The 13,775-nt window shown below is 39.2% G+C and overlaps 1 protein-coding gene across 1 annotated transcript in view; it reads right to left on the bottom strand.

The window, feature by feature from the left end:
* The window catches only part of rgs11 (regulator of G protein signaling 11), a 79,777-nt gene that overhangs the window by 13,508 nt on the left and 52,494 nt on the right, over positions 1-13,775 (bottom strand). The window contains exons 10-14 of the mRNA XM_069906060.1: positions 10,668-10,691; positions 9,217-9,278; positions 8,548-8,661; positions 6,570-6,685; positions 2,732-2,819 (exon numbers count right to left, since the gene is read on the bottom strand). Coding sequence (XP_069762161.1) covers positions 2,732-2,819; positions 6,570-6,685; positions 8,548-8,661; positions 9,217-9,278; positions 10,668-10,691 — 404 coding nt within the window. The remainder of the gene's footprint in view (positions 1-2,731; positions 2,820-6,569; positions 6,686-8,547; positions 8,662-9,216; positions 9,279-10,667; positions 10,692-13,775) is intronic.

The raw sequence follows: 13,775 nt of genomic DNA, 5'->3' as shown, positions 1-13,775 counted from the left end.
AGCACAAACAGCTGTGGTGCTAGCTCGACCATGTGCTAGAAAATTACTAATTCCGAACCAACAGAATGTGACATTTAAAAAAAAAATCACGATGGACGTTTTGAACTGAGACAGTGCACTGACCTCAAATCTCTTTGCAGCAGTATACCTATATCTTTGCAAGTTGCTTGTGGTCAGTAAGTGAACTATATAAATTGAGCATTCACCACATTGCATTCATACCAAATCAGATCTTAACTAGCATGGAATGGGGCAAGTCACTTGATAAACAATTAGTGTATTAGGTATTCAGCAGAACGTAACTGGCAATCCTGAGCAAAATACATCCCAATTATTTGCCTTCCGTACAAATTGGGTTGTGACCTTATGGGGTACTCCCCCTTCAATTTCATTTGCCTCATAACAAGCTTTAAAATCAGCCAAATGAAGGAGGATGAAGAGTCCTACCAATATATCTAGTGCAATGCACCAAATTGCCTTTTTAAGCCCACCCTGATGTATTATGAACCTTAAAGTATTGTCTCCACTTAATTTATGACTGTAATCGGAGCTAAAAATGTTCGAACCCCAATGAGTTGTTTCACTATGTGATGGCTCATGGACTGATTTCTAACTTAGGTAGACTTCAGGTTATAATGGATTGCACTGAAACTTTGCAATGTCCTGCCCAGAGGTGAAAAACCAACCAGAGAAAGAGTGTCCAGAAATAATTTCTGCAACATTTATTGCAGTTCAAGGGCAGGTATTTGGGTGACAGTTGTTCAACCTGAAAATAAGCAAAGGTGGGGGTCAGGGGGCAACATTCAAATCTTAATCACAAGATACATTAAGTATAATACTGGAAGTGACAACTGTGCAGCAATGGCAGATGTTGTCCAATGACCTGGTTTCTTAATCAATGAGGTCCAGAGAAAGACTTGGAGGGAACAGTGGGGAAGAACAAGAAATAATAAATTGTAATTTAGAAGTGACAGGAAAAGATAAATAAATTTAAAGTAGTAAAAACAGCATGAGAAACTGGAGCACAAGTATGTCTCTCTTATAATGATTGGGCCCTCACTTTTTTCACCCATTTCCATATCCCTCAATTCCATTATTGCCCGTTAAGCTATTGATTTGTGTCAGGAACAATGGAGATTTCAGGATAAGAGTTCCTTTCCACCCAGCAAACCCCATGATTCTTCGTCACCTTTTAGCAACCTGGTAGCTGCATGGCACAATCAACGGTTTGCATAGAAAGACTTGAACAAGAGCATTGACAAAGCGGGATTACAAAAACATTGAAACAGCTATTCATTGGTTCTCTTTTCCTCTTTGTGGGCACCCAACATTGAGTTGAATATCAGGGCCATAGTTAAAAGATCCTGAAGATATAGGGAGACTGGCAATATAAATCCAAAAATAAGTCTGACATGCAATTTATTTCAATTTGGATGACCAGGCCAGAGTTTTTGGTTTGCAAATTCAAGAATTTGTGGGGAACTAGAATTCACAGTATATATGTTCTCGAAAATCTGCTGGAATTTTATAGTAAATGTTAATTTTTCAATGTTTTACCAGCAATAATACTTTCGGTCAGTATGCTATTAAATGGAAAAAATAGAAGGCCATTATCTTGTTTATATCCAATAGAATCCGATTAGTCAAGATTGACTTTATTTCTATATACAGTAAAATCCTTGTTATCTGGAATTCAAGCAACTGGTAGCGCCTCAGGCAACCAGCAAAAAAAATCAAATAGGTAAAATTTACACGGTGCCCCCTAGTGGTCAGTTTGCCAACCCACGCAACTCACAATCTCAAGCAACTGGCAAATTAATTTACCCGACATCTACCATTCCCCATAGGTGCTGGATACTGGATTTTTACTGCTCTTGCAAAGACACAGGTAGTGTTTTTTTTTGGATTTCAGAATTTAATTTCACACTCAGCTAAATTTAAAAAGTTTGTTTGCTTTATCTCAGTTGGAAAGATACGATGATATGATCTTGTGTGGATCTGCAAGCCTTCTATTTAGCATATGCCATTTGCCCCTGCACTCTTCTGATCACACAAGTAGCATCATATGGGTTCTTTTCTCCTGGTATAAAAGGGAGCCAGTGAGCAGCTATGCTGCACTCCTAGAATGATTTCATCACATTGTTTTAAACAATAGTATTCCTCCATTCTGGAATCCCTGCTCATCTCAAATAGAAAGGAGCTTTTTACTGAGTAAAGTATTATAAGCTGCCAAATTGGAAATTTTCAACGCTTATTTATTTTGTATGCAGTTGCAAAGCACAAGTGGAACATATATTTGTTACAATGAACTATTCTGCTTTTGTCCCGAAATCTTCAACATAACCTAGAACCGAGCCCTCTCTCTTAGAGGTAATGGACTTCCTTTGGATTTGTTGGGCCAGTCTTTGTACTAAATTGGTGTTTTTTTAAAACAACTAACAATCTCGTGTTTTAGTTGATCGTAGGGTTGAAATTGCAATGTATTGGCCTTTGGTTAGAAATTTATGTTTGCACTGAAATTCAATCGTCCTGCTCAATTTCCTTAAATTTCTGTTACACTTTGTGGAGCAGAACATAACAGAAGAAAGTTCAGATGAGTTCGAACAATCAGATTGTCCAATTATTTAACTTTTCAAGAGTTGTAAAAATATTTTGGTACTCTTACAGAACTTGTCTATTTATAATATCAATCACTCTTTTGGGGTGTTCAGTTACAAAGCAATAAACTTACTCAAAGATGGCCTCTACTTTTTCTTCAACTTTTGACTGTTCTCCATACTGAACATCTTCACATGCCTCCCAGAAACTAAGATTCTCAGCTAAGGATTAAAATACAACAACATTATTCCACATATACACATTCGAAATTGGAGTTCGAGTCTTTAATTTTAAAGCAAAGAGTTAGAGGAACTCTGCGGGTCAGTGGAGGCAAAGGGAGGGTTAACATTTCAAGTTGACGCCTTGCCAAGTTGCTCCAGAAATTTGTCTTTTCCCTGCTCCAGAGCACAGCATCTGCTTTCATTCTGTCGTCTCTGAATTTTAGATTTTCTCATTAATCTCCACAATATGATAAAACCATTCATTATAAATCATATTTAGTTCAGAAATGCTTAATCCATAACAGCAGTATATAAATCAACTCTTTGAAATCAAGGATGTCAAATTATGAAAATACAAAATCAAGTCAAAAGATATTATTTAATTTTATATGGAATATTGTTCCAAGAGATTTATTTTTTGGCTTGAATTAAAGGATAGTTTACATGTACTGTTTATAACTAGTCAAAATATGAATGCCTTTGAAAATGTGATAATGTACTAATTCTAAATTGCTTAAGAAACATTTTTGTGTAGACTGGTGCATGCAAGATATGCCAGGAAGTGACATTTAAAAAAAAAAATGGTGTGAAATTCTGACAAAAAAACTCTGGTAATTTGACAGTCTATCAGGAACTCAGCAAAGCTGAGAATGGATTTTAAATTCATTGCCCACAATGTTCAAACAAGCTGAACTGTCAAGAAACAAATAAAAGCTGAAGTTGTGTTGGCTGGAAGGCTAGATTGCCAGTTGTAATGTTGCAATTCAACAACTCAGTGATGCTCCAAGATATTGGAGATCATGGATAGCATGAGTTTGTGATGAGACCAAAATTGGTGGTTGTAATGGACAGAGAAGGACGAAGACTATAACAGGATTGAATAGGAAAGTGGGCAAAGGAAAGTTAACTCTGACAAATGCAGGGATGTATTTTGGAAAAGTAAAGCAGGGCGAGATATACAAAATGAACGGCAATGCTGCTGAAGAGAGAGATCCATAGTGTACAAGTACATAGTTCCCTGAAAGTGGTGACAGAGATAGACAGCAAACAAAGTAAACTCAGCCAGTCAGGCATTATCCCAATCTGCAACACTGACTATCCACTTCTCTCCATGGAAAACTCTGCAGCTCAAGATTTCAGCATCTATCATTCTTGCATTTTTACACAGGTGGACGGGGAGATGAAGAAGGCATATGTGCATGCTTGCCTCCATCAGCCACGGAGTTGAGTCGAAGAAGAGGGAAATCCAAAATATTAGTCATACCACACTTGGAGTATTCTGTGCAGTTCTGGTCACCATACCATAGAAGGCTGTGATTAAGCTAGAGAAGGTGCAAAAAAATACTCACAAGGTGGTTTCCTGCACTGAAGGACTTGAATTAAATTTTTAAATTTAAACATATAGCTTGGTAACAGGCCCTTCCATCTCATGACCCCACGCCTACCAAATACCCCAATTAACCTATGACCCTGGTACATTTTGAATGGTGGGAGGAAACTGGAGCATTTGGAAGAAACCCATGCAGACATGAAGAGAATGTACTAACTCCTGACACACAGCACCAGATTCGAACCTGGGTTTCTGGCGCTGTAATAGCATTGTGTTAACCACTAGGCTAACTAGGCCACCTAAAGAAAGATTGGACAGTCTATGACTTTCTTTCACTGGAGAACTTATAGTGGTATACAAATATAGATAGGGTAGATAGTCACAGTCTTTAAAAAGGGTGGTGGGCATATGAAATGAGCTGCCTGAAGATGTGGTGCACACAGGTACAATTACCATATATGCTCATGTAAAAGTTGAATTTTCTTTTTAATGTTAAATTTATGGGGTCGACTATTGCATGGATTCTACTTTTGGGGGAGTAAAATTCACACTAGAATCCAAAATACCATACAAGTAGCAGGCGCAAATGATCCCTAAACAAATAAAAGAACAAAAACACAACAAATTAAAGTAATAATGCAGAGACTGCGCTTCAAAACACACAGGGATGTCGGGACCGCTGTAAGTATCTGCATTGTTGGAGGCCTCGGGAACTCTGGTCTGCAGGCGGTCAGTACCGGGTGGGAAATCAGCGTTGAAGGCGTTGGGAGCTCTGGCCAGAGGGCGATCGGGGCCGAGGCGAGAGTCTGCGTTCGAGGCGTCAGGAGCTCAGATTAGTGGATGGCCAGAGCTGAGAATCTGCGTTTGAGGCATCAGGAGCTTAGATTGGAGGGTGGCTGGAGCCGATAATCCACGTTTGAGGCGTCAGGAGCTCAGATGGGCGGGTGGCCGGAGCCGAGAATCCACGTTCGAGGCGTCAGGAGTTCCTATCGGCGGGTGGCTGGGTGCGAAACGAGAATCCGTGTTTGGAGCTCCGGTGGGCGGGCAGCCGGGGCAGAGGCGAGTGATGAGGGTCAACTTTTACACAATATATGGAAATTTCCAGATTTTTGGCCAAAAAAAGGGCGCCATTTACACGAGATTGATTTTTGCACAAGTATACACGGTACAAATGTTTCAAATACATTTGAACAGTTATATAGATAGGAAAGGTTTACAGGGATTTGGGCCAAGTGCAGATTATGGGACTAGCTTAGAGAAGTGTTATTGTTCGCATAGACGGGCTGGGCTGTTTCTGTGCTGTATGATTATTATTGCACGTGTAATCTCTCCTGGTCGTGCGTACCGCATTGACTTGATTTCTGATTTAAATAAAAACACTGCAAATAATTGCTTACAAATTATTTGTTACAAATTTTCATGGTCTGCAGGAAACTTCTAACCAGATGTACAAATTCATCCTGTTGTTGGAAATATTTCTCGCTGTTGAAATCAAGACCAGTATGACCTACAGTTAAGAGCAAAAATACCAGCAGATTTCAGATTGGATGAGTAATGAAACAGAAATGCATATAGCTTTAAGGTGGGTTAGAGCTCGGCGTGAACTCTCGGCTAAGGTTGTTTCAAAGATAGGTTTTCTGTGTCTTTGCCCAGCTAACCACCTTACAGATCTACCAGCTATCCACATACTCCTCCTAACAATGTTAGGAAATTGGTAACAGAAGATTGCTAGGATACCCAATCCTACATCAGAACTGCCCAATTTTAACTCACAGGAAAAGTTTCTAGCAACTGCAGCATTCTTCAACTCGTATATTTTTTTTCTCCTCAATCCTGATTTATCTCCTGTACTTACACCTCCTCCAGACATCAGCTATGATTAACAGCCTTCGCCACCCTCTCACAGATAGCACCAACACCATCTGTGTTGCTCCCTACCCTATCAGTCACATTGTTCTCTCCACATAAACCACCTCCAGCTTCTCTTCAACATACAACCATTTTACTTCACCTTCACTTTTCCCAGTTCTGAAGCATCAACTTTTTCTGCTATTCTTATCATTTTCACTTCTTTTTATTTTAGTCGTCATGACCAGCTGGTCCATAAATCCATGCCAGAGTCTGTATCCCCACGAGCCCCAGTCCACACTCATTTCCCTGTACACTATTCTTTCTCAAATGCCTAGCAACTCTCCCACCCACACTAGAGATACCCACTTAATCTCCCATGTTTTTGGGATGCAGGCTGGAGCCCAACCAGTCAAAGGGAGACATGAACAACAAAAAAAATCACATACAGTTAAACAGGATCTAAAGTGAATCCCTGAGGCAACAGTACTTACTACTACATCACTATGCCATCCTTCTAAGAATGAACAGGTGAACTATTTAGGACAAGATGATGATTTAATTGTGCTTACCGCTGAACTCCCTTTCCAGAAAGCATCTAAATTCTTGTCGACCCAAGGGATCGTGGAGTAGCTCATGAAAGCTGAAAGCCCAGCGTTGCACACGCAAGTTCGTTGGGACTGTCACTCTGTCAACAGTGAGACATCCATCAACATGTGTTCTACCTTGATTCACAGGTTATACCTATACTATATCTAATTCATTGGTCTCAGCCTATTCCAAAATAATTCTGTTGGAATATATCCTGTGAAAAAAAAATGAAACCTGTTTTACCATGGCAATAGAAAAGATGGTATAGAAACGCGAGATATTTCTTGGTTACACATTACAATCATATAAACCAGTGCAATTCATTGTTAACCAAATGGGTAAGACTAGTTTTACATGGCAGAGGGAAGCAGGTGACTGGAGGATCGTCAGCCTTGCATGGTTTCCCCGATTATAAAACAGGGAAAATTGATTTTGGACTATCTCATCAAGAGTGCTGGAGCTATGAACTTTGTTACATTGCAAATAAAGCCTTTGGTGGGAAACTAACTAACGTGGACAAACAGTCCTTACAATTTATGCCTCTAAGGGAACTGTGAGGAGGAATAATGATCTCTTCAGATGAATTATTCAGTAGGCAATGATGTATTATAATGTTCAACTCCATGATGATATTGGATCAAGCACTTCTCCAGACTCCAGTTTCCCCAAGGACCGAGCATCTCTCTGATAAAGGACTGCTTTAGGACATTGTTCTTTTGCATATTCCTCTGCAAGCTGTATGCAAAACTTGGTTTACCGACGTTGGCAGAGAAAGGGAAGATTTGTAGAGGGGATTGCTGCAATCAATTCCAATTGATTTTTCTGGGACCATTTTTCTTGCAGAAATGGACAAATTAGATCTTTTGCCCAAAAGATATATTCTAAATTTAAAAATGTTTCTATCATGGTAGCAGGCCCTTCCAGATGCCCAAAAGAAGGAGCTTCTTTCTATTCCATTGCCCATAAAAATATTATATTCTCAAAACAGCTGAAATTGACAGACACACAGCAGGTATACTTGGCACAAGACAGTACAGGATGTCTTTCTGGGAAAGAAACTATATTATGTAAATAGGATCATTTTAAAAGAGATGTAGGATGAGAGAGACTTGAAGTATGTACTCAAGTGGCTTTTGAAGACGAAAGAACCGTATAAACCAAAAAGAGCATTAAAAACGAAACTGCTGGCGAGATCTTAGTTTAGGAATCATCTTCAAGGCATCACATTCAGAAAGGCAGCAGAATAGTTTTATAGAGATCGATGCAGAACTTAGGTCCCTGGAGACATGGGAGAATTTATTTTAAGTTAATTTAGTTGGTTAAGCATTGGTTTTTTTTTGCAAAATATCTGCTTGGCAAATAGGAATTTCAGCATGTAAACAAGGTTTATAAGCTCAGTCATCATTTTTTAGGTTGAGTCTTTTTAATGAATACAGTACTGCGAGGATTATCCATCTTGGCTAATTACAGAATAAATAAAAAAAACACATCACAGAGCTTCTTTCACTGAGACATAATTATTTTTTGGAAATTAAGGAATGAAAAGAAGCTCCAAGACAGGATTGGAACAGCCTGCAATGTTTTCGCTTAATGCTCCTCTGAGATTCTGCGGATACATGGATCTGGTGGTGTCTATGTTCTACTCGGCACGGTCATGTCACTGACCCATTACTTTGAAGTAAAGAGACACGGTTAGCGTATGGGCAGCATGGTTAATGTAGCTGTTAGCTGTTACAGCTCCAGTGACCAGGGTTCGAGTCCGGCGGTGTATATCAGGAGTTTATACATTCTCTCCTTGTCGACGATGGTTTCTTCAGGGTGCTCCAGTTTCCATTCAAAACGTACAGGGGATGTAGGTTAATTGGGTGTAATTGGGTAGCATGTACTTGTGGACTGAGAGGATGTGTTGCCATGCTGTATGTCTATGTGTCTAAACTTGCAAATAGTTTGAACACTTACAAATCAGCATTCATTGTCCAATACATAGTGCAACTTGTAATCCAAGGGTTGCTGGGAAGACAGCCAGACATTATCGGATCATGTAGAAGATGATCCCCACAGTGCTTCACAAATCTGCAAATAAAGCAGCAGATGGTTTCACAGGTCAGAAATCTGCAGATTGAAATAGCAAATGCAGGACAGATTTTTCAAACATAATCCCTAAATACACTGCTGTATTACATGGCTCAATATGAGAGTAAATCAGTCACAGTGTGTGCCTTTTATTATGTTATACAACAAAACCCCTGTTATCCAGAATTCAAGCAACTGACAAAAAAATTGCAGAAAATAGATAGGTAAAAAATACAAAAGGTTTAAAATTGACGTGCCTCATTAAATTGTCAATCTCAACCTCAAGCAACTGGAAAACTCTCTTATCTGGCAATTACCATTCCCCATTGGTGCTGGATACCGGGTTTATTTTTTTTACGAGTGTACATCCATTCTTCACTAAAGTATCGCGATCTGACATAATGGGAAGTTACAAATGTCCACTGAAGACTTGTTGTCATTAAATACATTTAGGAGCTTTTTTTAAAAAAATATTTTGTAAGAGAAGCTTCCAAATCCATTAAAGGTTAGCAGTGTTGAAATAATGCTGTGAAAGAGAACAAAAAAAAACCATACCCCTCCAAAGAAACTGAAGATGCGACTCTTGATCTGGTTAATGCATTTTTGTAGTATTCAATCTAAATGTCAAAAGGGATAGTTGCAATTAAAATAACATAAAAGTTCAAATAGTTTAATATTCATAAACATGGTGCTTAATTATCTTTGAAGTAAATCCACTTTGTGCCGCATGGTAAATGCCATATTGTATTCTGACCCTTGTCGTTGAGTAGCTTAGGTCTACAGTGAGCCAGTCAATATCACTTCAGTGGTCTCCAACCATTTTCTAAAGGAGATATGCCTTATAAAAATATATAAAATACTGCAAGGCATTTTATCAGGACAATGGAAGAAATTGTGGTCGTTTAATAGACACTCAATGCACAATTGGCTGAAAATCAAGTCTGATTCCTTTCCACGTCAAAAGTAGTCGGTCTGTATTTATGTTAGAAATAAATAAACTTTTTACCCACCACCCAAACAAAAATTAAATATTTTTATTCAATTCCATCATATTGGCTAATTCCTGTCTGACCAATCTCAACCAAACTGATTCAAATAATGCTTTTCATTTCACTGAGACTTTATTGGGAAAGCTTGGAGAGGGAGCTCAAAATTTTACTTACTAATTACAACTGCAAGTATTTTTAATGTATCCTTTTATACCTCTTTTTCTATGCCATTGCTTCTTATGGGAATTGGTGTATCTAGCATACCTGTATAGGTGCAAACAAGAATTTTGGAACATCTATCCATTGTACTTATGGAAATAAAACTATGCCTGTTCTAGCACAACATATACACACAAAAACCTCTGAAACAAGTGTATGTAAAAGTACTATCCATTCCGTTAAATATGAAGTTTAGAGTCTAGGTACCCAGCTCTGTCTCTGGGTCTGAGACCATGTCCTGAACCTTCTGTATCTAACCTGTTCCCTTGCTGGTGCTCAGCCTCATGCTGTGGCCTGCTACCTGCATTTTGAGGCACTCTAGTCCAGTCCTATGATATGCCCCCCAATCCTACTGGGGGCCAAAGCACATTTAAGTAAAAGCCTTTATTTCTTTTCACATCATGCATCTAATACGTCTCTTATATAGTCGACAGGAGAGAAATACAGGAAGAAACCAAAACTTGACTGCTTCACAGGGAAGGTGGGGGGGGGGCATAAACTTTGACCAGAGTCCTGTGGTGGTGGTGGGGGGTGGGGGGGGGGGGAGTAGGGTGCGATAGGCAGAACAAGGTTGAGAATGGCTGCTCTCGTCTATGAGGTGAGATAATACAATCTGCCAAAAGGTGACCCACATCACTTTGTTAATTCTGGGTGTACTAATTCTGGACAAGTACAAACTATCAATTTAGGAGAAACATTTAACATAAATCTATGTAGCTGCATTTCTGATACATGCAATTAAAAATCACTGAAATTGACATTTGGGAAAAAAAACTATGATCCATTAATGGGTCTCACCTCTCTCCTGTAGTATGCACGATCCTTCCTGGGAAAAAAACACAGCAGTTTATTTGATGTTATCCCCAGTCTAACCCAATTCCACACTACATTCATCTTGTTAAGCAACTTGGAAGGAGTGAAACACACCAGTTTTCTCTCAGTCTGTAACCATGAACTCAAAAATTTCATTAATCATACACCTTGTAGTTTCTGCTTTTGAGTTCCCAAGCCCGCAGATCAATTCCCCCACTGATATGAATGGGGAGGGGTAAATTGTAGATTTGTGTAAAAGCCTAAGTTTAATTTGAACAGCTTGATTATTTAAAAAAAAAGACCACTCCAATATACATAGACACACTACCCTCTTGTCAAGTTTATTGGAACTTAAATGTGGGATTTCCCAAACATTTTAGCTCACGGAACCCTTTTGGGGAGCTATTGGAAATTGTGGAATCCCCTGAGTCAATGTCAGAAGAGATCTAAACAGGGGCATTAGGGTAACCACAGGGGAGGGACACAAACTGCCATTTGAGAAGTCACTCAGTGGGGGGGGGGGAACCTCCTCTGTGCACGCCACCATCACAGTTTACCCTCCCTCCAGCCTTCCAGACAAACACGTGCTTATAGCGTGTGGAGACAGAACTACTTGATTCATTTTGGTGATGCCCCCTTTGATGACATCACCCGGTGCAGTCTGCAACCCCTTAGTGATGTTAGTGCTGCGGGAGGGTGGGGGAAACATCAACTCATTTGGGTGGAGTGCACTGTTGGCTGCCATCCCGGAAACAAACTGAATTAAAGGCAGAAACAATAAGTAATTTAAAGAAAAACAGGTAGACCGTTATTACTCCCCATCATTTCTTCCACAGAGTCCCTACATCTTTCCACAGAATCCCAGGGTTTGGGAAACCCTGCTCTAATGGGTTAGGAATTTAGTAACCAGTGAGGCAGTGGTACTTCCAGAATACAACCTCACCCTGTGACTCCTGGACATTCCCAACAACGGAGGTAGAAGGGAGATGGAAATAACACGAATAACATTGTTTTCCATTTGGACATAATTTAAATGCTGTCAAGGGGGCACATTTCCATATAACTGAGAACCTAGGATGGGGTATTAAGTCGCAAGACTTGTGAAGTTTCACATTTGTTATTGACTGGACTTCTTTTATGGTAGCAATTAATAAGCTGAATAAGAATGCTGTCTTCGTTTGGATTTCTGATCCAGAATGCACGTGAACAGGTGGCATGCAAATGCAGTAATTTACTAGGTTGTTGGCCCAGATTTTGATTGATAAGAACAGCCATATTACCTTTGAAAGTCCAGAGCTTCAGTGCTCCCCATATGTTTGGGACAAAGACATTATTCTTTTAGATGCCCCTGTGCTGCACAGTTTTATATCTGAAATCATACATTTCATATGATTAAAGTGCACATTCCAGATTTGTTTCAATGTTACTTGTATACATTTTGATTTTAACATGTAGAATTACAGTACTTTTTATACTTAGCTCCCCCATTTCAGGTCACCATAATGTTTGGGACATTTGGCTTCACAGGTGTTTCTGAGTACTCAGGCTACGTTTAATGGCTTCATTAGCAAAGGTATAAGAGAGTTATGCTGGCTTCTAAGCTTTTCATAACCTTTGATGTCTGTAGTTGCCATTTTTCAACACAAGATCCAGAGTCGTGCCAGTGAAAGACAAAGAAGACTTTAAGACTTCAAAATAGGAATATATTGACATTGACAAACCTTAGAATTGCCTAAATCAACTATTTGGAACATCATTAAGAAAAAAAGTGTACTGGTGAGCTCAGTAATCAGAAAGGGACCTCCACTGTTGATGAAAGAAGAATTCTTGTCATAATCAAGAAAAATCCCCAAATGCCTGTCTGATAGATCAGAAAAACTCTTCAGGAGGCAGGCATGGATGAGGCAATGACTACCGTCAGCAGAAGACTTCATGAACAGATATACAGAGGCTACGCTGCAACATACAAACCACCAGTTAGCCACAGAAACAGGATGGCCAGATTACAGTTCACCAAAAAGTATTTGAAAGAGCCTGCAGAATTCTGGAAAAAGGCCACGTGGACAGATGAGACTAAGATGAACATGTATCAGAGTGACGGCAAGAGCAAAGTTTGGAGGCATAAAGGAAATGCCCAAGATCTAAAGCATACCACCTCATAGTGGTGGGACTGTTATAGCCTGGGCATGTATGGCTGCCACAGATACTGGTACGCTTAGCTTCATTGATGCTGTAACTGCTGTTGGCAGAAGCAAAATGAATTACGAGGTGTATAAAAACATCTTACCTGCTCACGACACAACAAACGAGGTTTGTAAAGCTAAACATTTTTAAAAAATTCTTGAATGGCCAAGTCAGTCACCCAATCCAAATCCAATTGAACATGCCTTGCATATGGTGAAAAGGAAACTTAAGGGGACAAGTCCCCAAAATAAGCAGGAGCTGAAGGTGACTGCAGTAGAGGCCTGGCAGAGCAAAATACTCAGCACATGGTGATGTCTATGAATCACAGACTTCAAACAGTCATTGCATGCAAGATACACACACACATCATTGCTATGTCCCAAATATTGTGGGGAATTAAAATGAGGGGTCTAAAAAGTGGTGTAATTTTTACATGGTCAAACCAAAATGTATACAAATAAACAAATAAATTCTAGAAGTGCACTTTAATCACATGTGGATTGTTTGATTGCAAATTTAAAACCATTGAGTGCAGGAATAAATAATGTTGTTATCCCAAACATTATGAAGGGCACTGTACACAGAGGAATCTTAAATATTCAAAACCTTGAAATGAAAATCTGAACAGATCTCCAAAAATATTCTAGATATATGCAATTGTTATTTTTTTTCCACAAATATGAATCAAAGATAATATCTGGTGATAAATCCAACTCTTTAATTGGGACAAATTCCTTCTATTAACAAGTAAATTTACCATTGCTGGGAGACACCGAGAGAATGAGCAATTACACATTAACAATCAAAGCAATTTTAACAACATGCCAATACTTACTTGACAGGAGAAATGATGCAAAAAAAACCCAAAAATCAGACATTAGTTACATTCAGTAGTTTCCTGGATTTAGT

The sequence above is a fragment of the Narcine bancroftii genome, chromosome 12, assembly GCF_036971445.1.
Source record: "Narcine bancroftii isolate sNarBan1 chromosome 12, sNarBan1.hap1, whole genome shotgun sequence".
Classification (NCBI taxonomy): Eukaryota; Metazoa; Chordata; class Chondrichthyes; order Torpediniformes; family Narcinidae; genus Narcine; species Narcine bancroftii.
Note: the sequence above shows the minus strand (reverse complement) of the source record. Positions and strands in the feature narration are given on the sequence as shown.